This window comes from Haliotis rubra, unplaced genomic scaffold (genome assembly GCF_003918875.1).
Source record: "Haliotis rubra isolate DU_JTF1 unplaced genomic scaffold, ASM391887v1 Scf88, whole genome shotgun sequence".
In the NCBI taxonomy this organism is placed as follows: domain Eukaryota; kingdom Metazoa; phylum Mollusca; class Gastropoda; order Lepetellida; family Haliotidae; genus Haliotis; species Haliotis rubra.
The window spans coordinates 939558-954837 of NW_025767612.1; the positions used below are offsets into that span (position 1 = coordinate 939558).

At 39.1% G+C, this 15280-nt stretch overlaps 2 protein-coding genes across 2 annotated transcripts in view; one reads left to right on the forward strand and one right to left on the reverse strand.

Annotated features, from left to right (window-relative positions):
* Nucleotides 1-801: 801 nt before the first annotated feature.
* On the reverse strand, nucleotides 802-2106 carry LOC124263342 (neuronal acetylcholine receptor subunit beta-3-like). Its single transcript, XM_046697920.1, has one exon. It carries the CDS (start codon nucleotides 2104-2106, stop codon nucleotides 802-804), a length of 1305 nt encoding a protein of 434 aa, XP_046553876.1.
* Nucleotides 2107-8181: 6075 nt separating this feature from the next.
* Nucleotides 8182-15280, forward strand: part of LOC124263321 (coatomer subunit beta-like) — a 36948-nt gene continuing 29849 nt past the window's right edge. Inside the window, 5 exon segments of the mRNA XM_046697902.1 lie at nucleotides 8182-8211; nucleotides 10545-10644; nucleotides 11004-11104; nucleotides 11107-11235; nucleotides 11657-11826. Of these exon segments, the coding sequence (XP_046553858.1) occupies nucleotides 8197-8211; nucleotides 10545-10644; nucleotides 11004-11104; nucleotides 11107-11235; nucleotides 11657-11826 (515 nt within the window). The 5' untranslated portion in view covers nucleotides 8182-8196.

Sequence of the window (15280 nt, forward strand, 5' to 3'; positions counted from 1 at the left end):
CATTGTATGAGACTAGATATTGTATTTACATTGTATGAGACTTGATATTGTATTGACATTGTATGAGACTTGATATTGACTACAATTGCAAAACCATACAAATACATCTGACATATTTTCTGTGACAACAATCTTTCAACACCCTCCTATTTCACCGGCCTACCCCTTCCCCAAGAATTCATCTATTTGCCACATTTTCAGTCCACAAGAGTGATATGATTACTGTCTATGATCAGTCTGTTGATAGATCTACATCACTACAACAACCCGTGAAAATCCGGGTCTTCAGCAACACGTGCTTGTCGTAAGAAGTGACTGACGTGTTTGGGTGGTCAGAGTCGCTGACTTGGCTGCCACGTGTCAGCTCATGCTGTCGATCACTGGATGGTCTGGTCCAGACTGGATCACTTACAGACCGCCGCCATATAGCTGGAATATCGCCAACCAACAAAAAGAGACATTTTAAAATCTGCAATTGGATTGCTGGTATAAAAATATGTTACGCGTTCACATACAAACCTTGTAAAGCTTATTACTGCGTGTGTGCCAGCGCCACAAGTGATGCCTTACAACAGACAGTCCTGCCTTTCTGATATAACCCATCAGAAACAGTCAATATCTAACACTCGAATTATCCTTCCATAGAAGGCCAAGGTCTGTCAGTTCTCAGTGAAAAAACAAGCACGAACCAATACAACTCTCAGTTCCGTAAAAACCAAGTGGGTTTGGTGTGATCCGTGTCAACAGTTGAACCAGTGAACATTCTGTTCGTCCTTATACACGAAAGGCCTATATCACTTGTCAGTTCTTAAAAGTTGATTTGACGTTGTCGAAGTTGATCATTGGTGTGATGTAGCTCATGACACCGATCATGCTGAGGATGACGATGATCAGGAACAGCCAGAAGAAGAGCATGTCGAAAGCCCTGCTCACCCTCTTCCAGTTCATCTCAATCCTCTCTGGAATACGTCTGACCGGAAGTGGTCTCTTGGTCCCAAACTCCAGCTCCCTCCCGTTATGGGAGCACGGTTCATCTGCTGGGGAGACTTCAATGGTGGATGAGCTTGACGGTCTCTTCTTGCAGCATCTACAGAGGAAGATCTTCTCCATTTTTTCCACCACACGCGCCAGGGTTGGTGAGATGCCGTGGTGGAAGTCCTCGCGGGCGTAGATGGTGGCGGAAAGGATGCTGAGGAGAATGTAGATGACGCAGAACACTTCAAGGACAAGGAAATAGTTGCCGATGGTGGAGGACGTGTTCCAGCTTTGAGGCAGCGTCTCTGCGGAGTAGCTCATAAATATGGCGTATGCCAGGAGGACCATGATGCCAAACTGGATCTTCTCTCCGCTCTGGGAGGGGATGAGGAAGACGAAGACGTTCAGGAGAGCGATTGCAAAGATGGGGGCCACGACGTTTGTGATGTAGGTGCGAGGCAGCCGTCTCAAGGTGAAGGTCAGTCTCACGAATGGGTAGGATTTATTATTGTTGATTCGCTCTGCCTTCTGCTCGACAAGTTGCCAAAGATTGTTTTCCACAAATTCGTCCATATTAAATTTCATACCACTTGAGAGCAGAAGATCTACCTCCGTTGGTGTTGAACGCCATAGGGTCAAGTCTATGTTACAAACATGGGTATCAAATGGGAACTTTGAAACGTCCATTTCACAAACAGTCTGGAACACGTCACCAGGGTACCACAGCACTTCCCCGTTAGCCGTGACCGTGGTGTACATGAAGTCGGCCCGGAATGGCGTCGCTTTCTCGATGGAGTTTTTCACGGCAAGGGTCGGACGCCATATTTTGTTCGGGTTTGGATAGAGGCTGCTTATGCCACTGTAGTTACCCGCTGGCCAGTTCAGGAACTCGTCCAGCCAGGTGACACAAAGATACCCGGATGAAGACATCGTCTGCGTGACGTCATCGAGGGAGATGGAGGACAGTGAGAAGAAAATGATTGATACCTTTGTAGGAAGGTTGTTTAGAGCAGGGCGTAGCCAGGGATTGTTGACGTCAATCACTTCGTTGTACAGACGTCGAAGGTCGTCAACGTAGGCAGCGTTGACAGACTGTATCAGGAAAACACTGAGAAAGACGAGTGTGCGCATTTTGACAATCCAGATTAACACCTTTCACCACGACACAACTGACAAAGATCGTCCCTGTGATTCTTGTAGAAGTATCAAGAACCAGGTCAGTAAGATACTGACGCGAACAATGTCCAATAACGTCTTCAGGCGGCTCCTTCGATGCTTCCAGTGTCCCTCGATCAAAGTAATGATGACTTTGATTTCGAAACCTTGTTGCTTAGTAAATCTTGGTTAAAACCATACAAATTCCTACACAGCTAGTCATATCCAATCGAAGAACAGTTTGTATAGCCAAACACCCGTACGTCATATATATATGGTTTGAAACCAAGGATACGAAACAATCAGACTGACAAGCCCTATGGTAACGTAGCCTGGGGCTGATGGGAGAGCTCTCGATGATAAGTAAGAAGGCTGGGAAATCGTTACAAACACGCCCGATTCTTGAAACCGGGTATTTACCCAGACAGCGGCGGTTGTGTGCATAATTTATTATACATTTTCTACTTCGCACATAGCACAAAGATACTTCATATGAGTCAAAATGAGAAAGTATTTACACAGTTTTGTTTCTTTCCACGAGACCATGCGTTGCCATGGTACTGATTGATTCTGAAAAGTTTACTGTGATCTTTCTCAGGGTATGTGTTTGCTCTGGGTTGGTGTTGGTACCATGTTGGCAGAGAACAAGGGGAAGGTGAAACAAGTGTTTGGCAAACTAGAACAGGGTGTGTCAAAGACATGGCCAATGGACACTTTATTGAAATATTGACGGCAGTGTACTTCGAGGGTACATCCGCTGTTAGCAACGCGGTTTGGTTTTTAAGCTTCAAATTGTAAACAGAAGCTTATGCATGCGCACTCTTCTTCATTGGAAATCGATTTCTTGACCTGTCTCTGATGATGTTAAGGTGTCAGTCTAACCATTTGCTGCTGAAGCACATTGAGAAGAACAGGATACGGATATTAACGATACATAAAGACAGCGCTATGTACAACGCTTTGAAAAGCGTTAAGAGAAAACGTTAGAGTTGTTTTTGTTTGTTTGTTGTTTAACTCCACACTTAACAATATTCCAGCTATTTGGCGACGATATGTAAATAATCGATTCTGGACCAGACAATCCAGTGACCAACAACATGAGCATCGATCTACGCAGTTGGGATACGGTGACATGATTGTGTCAACCAAGTCAACGAGCCTGACCACCAGATCCTGTTAGTTTCCTCTTTTGACAAGCATGGGTTGCTGAAGACCAATTCTAACCAATTCAGTGAGTGAGTGAGCGAGTATGGTTTTACGCCGCTTTCAGCAATATTCCAGCAGTATCATGGCGGGGGACACTCGAAATGGGCTTCACATTTTGTACCCATGTGGGAATCGAACCCGTGTCTTCGGCATGACGAGCGAACGCTTTAACCACTAAACCCCACTTCAACTTCACTAACTAGGCTCTATCAAAACTAATATGTGATCTGCTAATACACCTTTAGGTAGATTTAGTAGAAATAGTTAATTTCCAAACTTCATTTTATCGTATTGGTTCTTATTACAAAAAAAGGAGTTAATATTATGACTTTCCGCTGGAATTAAGTTAACCCATCTCAGGCATCTGTCTAGCTAAGTATATATTTAATATCTATTCTTATTACTGTATAAGGGGCGGTGGGGTAGCTTAGTGGTTAAAGCGTTCGCTCGTCACACCGAAGACCCTGGTTCAATTCCCACATGGGTACAATGTGTGAAGCCCATTTCTGGTGTCCCACGTCGTGATATTGCTGGAATATTGCTGAAAGCGGCGTAAAACTAAACTCACTCACTATTACTGTATTATTTCTAACACCACGTGCAGCCCATTTCTGGTGTCCTTCGCCTTGATATTGCTGGAAAATTGCTAAAGGCGGCGTAAAACTAAACTCACCCACTCACGCTAACACCACGCATAAATGTTTTAATGTGAGATCGATCCGTATCATAAGCACAGCCACGCCAATATTGACATACACTAACTTTGAAACCTAGCACCAGGCGTTAAGAGGATCCTCCCTGTTATAATAGTCGATCAATATATTATAGACAATCGGAATCGATAAACAGATCAGTTAATTTTATAAGGTTTTACATAATAGATTTCTCTAAGGACAGATCTTGGTACCTATACGCGCGCAAGCGTGGTCAGCGTGTCAATCAGGAAGTGACATGCAGCCGGTAACTGCCGTGCAAACAGTAACTATTGTCTACAGTATGTCCATGTCTGGCGGCATGTATTTTACAACCTGAGTGAGTTACTTTCGTTTGTGTGCGGAAAATCACAACATAGGAACTTTTGTAAATTCATATAAATTTCATATCATAGTTATTATACTTTTGTGTGTGAAATATTAGTGAAATATTTGCACTATAACAATATACTATAGTAACTCGCGTAACTAAATTTATCTTTTTATTTTTTTATTTTTGAATCTCCATACATCCAAGTCATACAGGTAGTATAACAGGTTGGTATAAACACGATTCACAAATATACAAAGTCGATTTACAGGCAATTGTGCATTCAGGTTGAAATAAATAGGTACATGAGAAGATAATCGCTGTACATTACATATAACACTAGATAGTAACTAAATTTATTGATATAGCTAGTGACTTGATGTTTTCAGAATTGTAATGTATGAAGTGTGTGTATGTGCATGAACATCTGAAGGCGTTAGATTGCTTTGATTGATTTTCTGGGGTTTGGAATGATCAAGAGCAGGACAATAGAAATAAATTACGTACTTATCGTCTTTTTAAATATTTTTCACAAACTGAACGTTACGGTGAAATAATTCTACCTATATCACATGGTAGTATCTTGAGTAAATTCCGTAGTGGCACTTTGCCAAATATTCTCGTCCGAAGTCACCTCTTCATGAAAGGGTTTATGCTCGCTGTATAGTAGCAATGCTGTTGAAGGCGAATTATTTACATTTTCTGGTTAACTGAGATTGTTTTCTTTGGAAAGAAATAACCAGTGTCCATCCTTTATTCCCGTCTATGTCAGCTGTAGACAAAACGGTATTCTTACTAACTAATCACCTTGCCGCACTCCTTCATAATGTTTAGGCGCCGAAATATCTCGGAAGAATAGTCAGTCAATAATGCGAGAATTTATGGATGTCGACTTCTATATTTCAGGAACACCACGTTTCGGAGTATATTCAAAAGAACAAAAGAAAAAGACAAAAGAACTCTGTATTGATTTCAGAACTAATTCCCTAACAGTACCACCTTTGTTCATTAATGATGAACCAATTGAGACAGTCACTGAGTACAAGTACCTTGGAACTTTTATTGATAGCAGGTTAACGTGGAACACCAACATAGATGCCCTGTATAGTAAATGTCAACAACGCCTCCATCTAATGCACAAACTACGATCTTTTAACGTTTCCCAATCTGTTATGATGTTGTTTTATACCACTTTTATTCAGAGTGTACTCACTTTTTCTTCTCAGTGCTGGTTGAGTCTCTTTTAGTCAAAAACAAATCAAAACTTAACAAAATTGTAAATACAGCGAGTAAAATAGCTGGGGTTACTTTCGATAATCTTTCACTTCTCTATGAACGGCAAGTACTTTCAACGACTGAAAAAAATCATTAATGACAACACATTTTTTAAATGTAGAGTATAAGCTTTTACCTTCGGGCCGCCGCTATACAGTGCGAATCACCAAGACTAAACGAGCTCGAACGTCTTTTGTACCTCAAAGTATTGCAATTGTAAACAAATTTAATGTTGAATGTCCAGTTTTCATCTTATTCATTTATTTCTATTTAAGCACATATTTATATATTTTTATGTTTTTAGCAATGTCATATTTTATGTTGTTATTCATTTGTATTTTTGTCAAGCTCTGTGAACCAAAACGAATTCCTTTAAAGGTAATAAAGTATTGTGTGTCTGTCTGTTATTCCTTCATCAGGTGAAGTCATCTTCTTTATTTGAGGAACACTTATTCAAGTGAAGGAGTAAGAATATATAACATATTTCTTAGTAAAGTGCAGATTCTAGTACTTTTGTTGGCTTGAGTCCCATCCGGGATTCGAACCCTCACCCTCAGAGTCAGTCACCTAATCGCTAGCACACAGTCAGTCGCCTAACCCGCTCAGCCACCGCGACTTCCACAAAAGTGGAAGTCGGACATCTGGTCAACTAAGAAAGTGTAATCCAAAATATAACATATATTACATTTGACCACTTTCTAAATGGGATTGTGTAATCAGTAAGAATATACTCGGGGAACGTCGTGTTCCAACCCAAATTTTAAAAAAAATTGACATTCATAAATTCCCCCATAAAAATCCACTTTATTCTCTACGACTGACTGACTGAGTTTGGTTTTACGCCGCTTTTAGCAATATTCTAGCTACATCACGGCGGGGAACACCAGAAATGGGCTTCACACATTGTACCCATGTTAGGATTCGAACCCGTGTCTTCGGCGTGACGAGCCAACTCTTTAACCACTAGGCTACCCCACTGCCCTATTCTCTTCGAAGACATTGGACCCATAATTATAAACGTAACAATTTATTGTTGTTGAAGTATACATATTTTAAAACAAATACTTATTTCCTTCATACGCATGATAAATAAACAGGCATAATGATTTTATTTGATCTGTATCTCTTTTTAATATCAAGCTACCTGATAGGAGGCAAGAATTAGTCCGAAAAGTACTTCAGTAAAAGTTTGTCATGATATCATCCTGTCATAAACTTGACACATTATGAAGGTCGGCTTTGTGTGTAATGGAAAGAAAATAATGTTATCCTTGTCAAAAGTGAACTTGCAAAGAATGGATTCAAAATGCACTTGACAATGAATGATTAGAGTCTAGGGAAACACAATGTGAGGCAAGATCATTCAAGGGAAGTAACCACACAAAAACGGATGTAGGTGGCGTTAAATTTGAGCCGGCCACGTCCTTATAATTTGCGTGCTTCATAAGTGACACTTTCACGTTGTGTGTTTATTACAGTCTTTCATATTATTAACTCGTAAGTATTTTCACTATTTCCTAACTCATCAGTGGTTTTACTTATCATGTACAAGAATGAGATATTTTTGTGTTTTGCTAATAACTAAACACAACGTTGGCAAGTGTCACTCTGTTTATTCGTGTCACACTGTTCCTGATAAGTGATATGCTATTTCCAAGTTAGTGTGTCTGTGAAAACTGATTTAAGACTTACATTTGTGGAAATGGTGCTTGATTGATAGATAAAGAATTTAGAAAAAAGACACTGTGTAGAATTTTCTATGAAAGCAGTGTCATGTGTCTTGTGCCATTGGTCTACAGAAGTATGCCCCCGTCTTGAAGCATATGTGTTTATCAATATCATGTTTATGAATATAATGCCAGCAGTTTGTCAATGTTCACAATTTTAGTGGATCCTTTGAAAACTATACAATAAAGGGGTTCTGCTATTTAGCAGACACACATTTTCAGATCCCACTTAGAGCTGCATGAGTAAAGCCTAAATGAGGACGGAATTTGCCAGTTTTATAAAATGCAATTCTAAGGAATTAATTTCAGTACTCTTTACCACTAGACAATAGATACTGTCACACAAACTCGGTGCTTTTTCATTGTAAACATACTTGTAAACAGGGCAATGTTCTCTTAAAATTGCTGTATCTGTGTGTTCCAAATCTCTAAGTGGAAAGTAGGCACTCATTAAACTGAAACATGTGAACATATTTGTTGTTGGGAACATGGATCCAATACAGTGTCTTAAACTGTATTACAAATTACTGCTGTGCCAATATGAAGTAAGTTTATTTGGATTTTAATGTAAAAAACATCAGCATTATTATTGTGATGTATAACAAATGTTCTTTCTATCTGGTTTAATCTTTCATTCCAATATTGGACACGATAGACAATAATAGATGAAAGCTCTCCAATCATGATTATAATTTTCCGTTTTGATATGTTTTTTATGTGTACGTGCAAATGATCATGAAAAAACTTGTCAGGTGATCATGATATTTTACATTAGAGTTATATGTGTATCTTCATTTTTATGTCCAGTAGCAAGATACTATATAACGACAACAAAATGTCGACATCGGGGGTAAGATCGAGAAAGCCATATAGCTGTTAGACTCACCAATGCTCGTGAATATGATACTAGCACCTTGGGCCTTGGTCTTGTTCCTTCTGTATGTAGAAGTAGACGGATCATCCCTCACATACATATGAAGCACCATGGATTTATACTATATAGAATGATGTACACTTGATGAGATAGTTAAGCCTTTTCAGAGTTTGATCACTTTTTATGTAAGCTTTGCTTCATTTCTGTACCATGATGATTATCAACAATGTATAATGCTCTAAATATTAATTTCCCATGGTATATTGGGTTTGAAAAGTAGAAGTTAATTATTTTTGTGCCAAACATGCCAGGTGTTCTCTTATCCTTGTAAAAAAAATTGAACAGTCATGTTTTTTTGTGCTTCTATAAACAATGATAAAACATGGTACATCCAGCATAACTGTACTTGTCATGCATATTTTCTTAACCATATAATAAAATTGTTTGAACTTTGTCATTTCTACATTGATAAAGGTTATATTGTACAAAATGTGACATGTTTGCAATATTGAAGAATATTTTTACAAAAGTTTAGCTGTTTCTTCCTGAAAAAATCATCCTGGTAAGAAATTATAAAGCAATGAGGAATTCTGTAATCATCCTGGCTACATGTATTATATACAATATTCCAACTGTGTATTTAAGCATGAAAGAAAGTGGACTGAATATTCTTATGGTGCTACATATGTATGGAATGATATGAATGGTGGAACTGGTGATGGTGGTTGTGTGTTTTTGAAGAATTCCCTTTCAGCATGAGAATGATATTAAGTGCACAGTGGGATTTCATACCAGCAGGTCTGTGTAGATGCCCTAGTACCATGGACCCGTGAAGATCCAGGTTGTAATTGATCTTCAGTAACCCATGCTTGCTGTAAGAGGTGCCTAACGGGATTGGGTGGTCAGGCTCACTGACATGGTGGACACATGTCATCGTATCCCAATTGATCGATGCTCATGCTGTTGATCACTGGATTGTCCGGTCCAGACTGGATTATTTACAGACTGCCGCCATATAGTTGGAACATTACAGAACCGCGGCATTAAACAACAAACCAACAACAACCATGTTACCTGAAAGGACCCTAGACTGACATCTAGTCTCTGAAATGGACAAGTCTGATTTGCTTGTTCTGTGCCTGATCTTTGACTGTACATTTTGTTTTTGACTACAACATAACACCCACTGGACTCATGTTTATTTATGTGGATATATATACTCAACTGAGATATTCCTGAGGCTAAATATCCGTGAAGGTCCAGGTTAGAGTATTGATCTTCTGTAATCCATGTTTGTCAGGCTCGCTGACTTGGTTGACACATGTCATCGGTTCCCAATTGCACAGATCGATGCTCATGCTGTTGATCACTGGATTTTCTTGTACAGACTCGATTATTTACAGACTGCCGCCATATAGCTGGAATATTGCTGAGTGCGGCGTAAAACAAACCTCACTCACTCACTGAGACTAAATGTTCGTCAGTGGAATGCCCACAGCAGGCTCACATAGTGTAATGTGTTGTTTGAATCATCTTGCTAGGACAGACTGCATATTTCCCTCAAATACACCAGATCTATAATTTACACTTTCACTATGTACACTGTGCACCCTTCTCAAATACAAGTCTCTAAATCAGCATGGTCATCTACAAATTTGCATAAAACCTGCAAAATTTAATCACTATTACCCAATCAGTTTGTATTTGCTTGTATACAAATACACGTTAAAATATAAAATTCTATAACTGTATAAATTCTTTCAGCTCAGGTATCATGGAGGCAAAATGTAAAACAGATACATGGTTATAAGAATGATGTGATGAAAGGCGGCTTTGTTCAGTTTGGCAATGTTTATTTTGCTGCATGAAGACAATGAATTTTCGTGGTTATTGCTGAAAGAGCTGACGTTTCTTTTGGTGCATGTAGCATTGATGGCTGCCATGATTTCTAGTCTGTGCTACCATTGTTAATCAGCAGTAGGTTTATGAAATAATCCCTTTAAATTTTTTGATATTCCTCATTTAATGTCTTGCTTGTGATGTTAATTGATTCATTTATTTTAGTTAATTGATTACCCTACATTTCTTTTGTTTTAATGATTATTTTCCCAAGAAAATATCATATGAGTCTTCCTAGCCTTGTTAGTTTTTTTAAGAACTATACTACATAGGCTTATGCTTGTAACTTAAACTTAGTGAAAACTGTTACTTAAGGTAATAAACATACTTTTTGTTGCAATCCTTTCTTGATGTTGACTGCGATGTATATGTGGTTTAGGTTGTATAATATTCCTTTCTTGTCTTTCCAGGAACTATCAGGCAAGATGTCCGACCAGGGCTGCTACACCCTCATCAACATCCCCACAGATTCTGAACCTCCAACAGAGCTGCAACTCAAGCAGGACTTAGGTACTGCAGCTCAAGACACTTATGGAACATTTATTGATAAACATCAAAGTTTCATGTTACATGGTTATAGAAAGCTTTGTGAACCTTTGGTGTGTGCAATGTACTGTTGATTGTCACTTGTGAGTCATTCCAGAAAACTGGTTACGATTTTGAATATTAAATTGTGATCTTTTGTCTGTCAGTTGGTTAGGTGTGCTTGGTTTTAAAAGTTTGAATAGGATACATTTTGTCATTTTTCCAGCATGTCCAACAAGTAAGTACACTCACTAGACATTTAACTGAAGTAGGTAGGCTTAATTCTCACTTATATGTCTGTTAGTGAAAGAAATCAGTATTTACATGCTTTCATGTGTTTTCAGAAAAGGGTGACACAAAAACCAAAGTTGAAGCCTTGAAGAAGACAATTCAGCAGATCCTCAATGGGGAGAAGATGCCATCTCTCCTGATGACCATCATCCGCTTTTCGTGATGCCGATGCAGGACCACATGGTGAAGAAGATGCTGCTCATCTTCTGGGAGGTGGTGCCCAAGTACACACCTGATGGCAAGCTCATGCAGGAGATGATCCTCGTCTGTGATGCATACAGAAAGGTGGGCACATGCTCAGTCATTGAAACCATTACGTTTTCTAAACCTGTGTATACATAGTGACTATATATTGTTCCCTTTTTCATGCAGGGCGTTGGGATAGTTTAGTTGTTAAAAGCATTTGCTCATTGACCTGCAGACCCAGGTTCGATTCCGAACATGGGTGGTCAGTTGGCTTAGTGGTAAAAGCTTTTGCTTTGTCATGCCGAAGACCAGAATTGATTCCCCACATGGGTACATTGTGTGAAGCCAATTTCTGGTTTCCTCTGCCGTGATATTGCTAGAATATTGTTAAAGGTGGTGTAAAACTAAAAACTCAGTCTCTCACTTGATTCCCCACATGGGTACAGTGTATGAATTCTTTTCTGGTGAAATATCTGTCATAAACAATACTTATTCACTATTCACTCCTTTCTCTGCACAGGACCTGCAACATCCAAATGAGTTCATCCGTGGCTCCACTCTCCGCTTCCTTTGCAAGCTGAAGGAGCCTGAGTTGGTGGAGCCTCTTATGCCTGCCATTAGACAGTGTCTGGAGCATAGGCATTCATATGTCCGGCGGAATGCTGTCCTGGCTATCTACACCATCTACAGGTAGGTTACAGGTTGTGTCAAACATCCCTGGATTCTGGTTTGAGAATAGGTCACAATTCAGAAGATCCGGGTTAGAATTTTATCTTCAGTAACCCATGCTTGTTGTAAGAGGCAACTAACGGGATCGGGTGGTCAGGCTTGCTGACTTGGTTGACACATGTCATTGTATCCTAATTGCATAGATCGATGCTTATGCTGTTGATCACTGGATTGTCTGGTCTAGTTTCATTTATTTACAGACTGCGCCATATAGCTGAATTTCGGCGAAAACTCAACTCACTCACTCACTCACGCAAAGAAATCATTGTGCAGGGGTGGAAATAACTTTAAAATTGCTAGTGTACTCCAGTACAGTGGCACATGTAAAATCACTTGCCCTGATAATTTTCCCACTATACCGGACTATTTTTTTGTCCATTTCTTAAATAAACTGCATAATTAACATTGGAAAGTCAACTGGACACCGGTACAGCATGATACACAAATTTGCTTCCCCGACAGAAAAAACACTGGACTCGGACGTCGGGCAATGGGTTATTTCCACCCCTGTTGTGTATGGCTTGATGTGTATTGCTTGGAAGATGATGATCCAAATACACAGCTGATAACATTGGAACACTGCTAATATTGATCCAGATGTTTTAGAATCTTCTTTCTCAGCAGGGTTGTTCATTTAGTATGTCTGACTTGCCTGACCTGTGATAATAAAGTGCCAGCCAAGTTGGTTAAATATTATTTCGTTGCCTTCAAGCAAGCATGAAAATGACCAGTGTCGACTTTGAATCATAACTTATAACATATATCATGGGCTTCAAAAATATTTTGTATTTAATCCTGACCCATGGAAGTAAAAGTGACTTGTCACATTATTGTGTGTAGACCCTCCTTTTCTCTGATTTATTTGACAGATAGTTGAACATATTTTGGGCAAATGGGCTTTCTAAGTTTCAGGTTTTGGACAGTGCTTTTTAGTTACCAACAGTACAAAATACACAATACTGGCCCACTTTTGGTGATGTATGTTTCATCCAGCATGTAAGGGGCAGGTTTCATGGAATACTGTGTTGATAAATTACGTCTCTATGCTTAGTTTGAGGGGTGGTGGGGTAGCCTAGTGGTTACAGTGATCGCTCATCACACCAAAGGCCCGGATGCTATTCTCCATATGGGTACAATGTGTGAAGCCCATTCCTGTGTCCCCTGCTGTGATATTGCTAAAAGTGGCGTAAATCTAAACTCACTCACTCACTCACTCACTCACTCGTTTGCACCCATGGTCATTTGAGGTAGGTTTGGAAATGATCACATCAGTTAACATTAAATATTGACCAAGTACATTGTACCAGTCAACATGAGCCACTTAACCAGAAATAAAATCCACTGACTGTTAAGAATCTGTCAGTTTAAGAATAATCCAAACACTAACTTTTGCAACATTTTAAAAGATTCAGCTTTTTTGTATGCTAACGGAAGGTTTGACTGTGCAGGTTTTTGCGTTTATATTTAAATGAAAATGTCGCTCTTCCCTTTGCCTCAGGATTTAAAAAATTGGGGCAAAATATATTCTAAGATACCTTATGTGAGTAAGCAACAAAGATGTTGCCAATCTATCAAGCCAGCAAGGATTAGTTTCCATGGTAACTGGACCTGCTGTGTAGATCGCATACCCCATTGTTTTGAAACTAAAAGAAGAGAAAATAATGAAAAAGGCATTTCTATTTACGGGTCAACACTTTCTTTTGTGAAATGCATGCATACAGAATGTGTGGATAGTCTTCACATTTCTGTTTATCTGTAACCATGATAACAACATTAACAATGTTAAAATAAATTAACAGTCTACTAGTTGGTTGTATACTACATATACAAACAACATCACAATGGGAATTAGTTTTAATTTGACATTGATTAGTTTGAATACTCATCAGTCAGTTGAATAATTATTGGTGATATATGTTCTGTTGTGATGACGCATGATAAGATATTAACTCAACTGTAGTCTGTCATTACCAGTATGTGACAATTAGTATCTGAAACTGAAGAAAGTATTAGGGTCCCTTTCATTATATTTTATGTTTTTGTTATGAAGCATTTTCTTCTGTAAAATATATTCATTTCAGAGACTAGATGTCACTTTGTCAGTCTAACACCTGTGCACAAAGGTTTTTTTCATTGACAATTATGGTTATACATATCTTTTCGTGGATTGTTGGAGTCCCTGACCTGTTTACAGGGTGAATACACAATGCAATTTAGATATTAGTAGAACCGCAGTATTTTGCCATTAGTTCGGTATACCGTAATGCAATTAAAAAATTTGGTATTTTCAGTTTTCATACCCTCATTTTGTTAACCTTTTAAATCTTTTCTAAAATGTCTAGAAATCGAATGATTTTGTCAAAATCTATTCATTTCTTTGCTAGAGGTATCTTGTTGTCAATTTTCTGCATTATCATGATCTGTATTTTCTGATTATGATCATATCTCATATACCGAACCGAAGGCCATGTACTGCAATACGTACCGTACAGTGGTAAGAGCATACCGTTCCACCCTATCTAGAAAGTGGTCAAATGTAACACAATACATTTGGGATTGCACTTTCTACTGTTCATTGGTTTCCGTGACTACAGCACCTGTTTGTGATGAGCACTGTCTAATCAATAACAATGAAATAAGACACTTTGTATGCAGTTTTACAAATCTCAAGGAATCAACACTGAGCACTGTCTAATCAGTAACAATGAAATAAAACAATTTGTGTGCAGTGTTACAAAACTCCAGGAATCAACACTGTGGAGTGTAATGACGTTTTGACTGTTACCATGACACGTTTAAGTCCTAATATTAAAAATGTCAGCATCAAAAGTTGTGGCTAAAATTCTCAAGTACCATCACAAGTCCTTAATTCCAACCCTGCTGCCTTCATGTTCAGCTGTGTTGATATTTCATTTCAGATTGCATATTTTACAATTTGCATTTTTGGGTATTCCACTAGGTTTGCTTTTGCCAGCCCCCATGGGCTGTACATTTCTGAAGAACACTTCCATGGGCATTGCCCTCATCAATGCCCCGATGTTGACATGTTCGGTGTAGAAGACCTCCACGTGTAGTTTATGAGTCACATAGATCTGGGACGGGGACAGAGGGAGATACTTGGCTTTTTTGAAGAGAAATGGGTTGTTGTAGGGATCAAGTTTCAACAAGCGATTTTGGCAGAAAACATCAGCTGGTGAACCAGGTTCAGTGAGAACCAGAGTGACATAATGCACCTCATAGTGGCAGTAGAAGTCCGCGAAGTAGAGATTGGTCGCATCATGAAAGATTATGTGAGCTGGCATGTAGAGACGCTGTCTTCCATAATAGGAGAACGCAGGAGGAAGTCGTGTTTTAGGATCAAGGCCTGTCCCGAAGAACAAGCCATCAATGTTGCCATTGATGGGCGAGCCTCGGT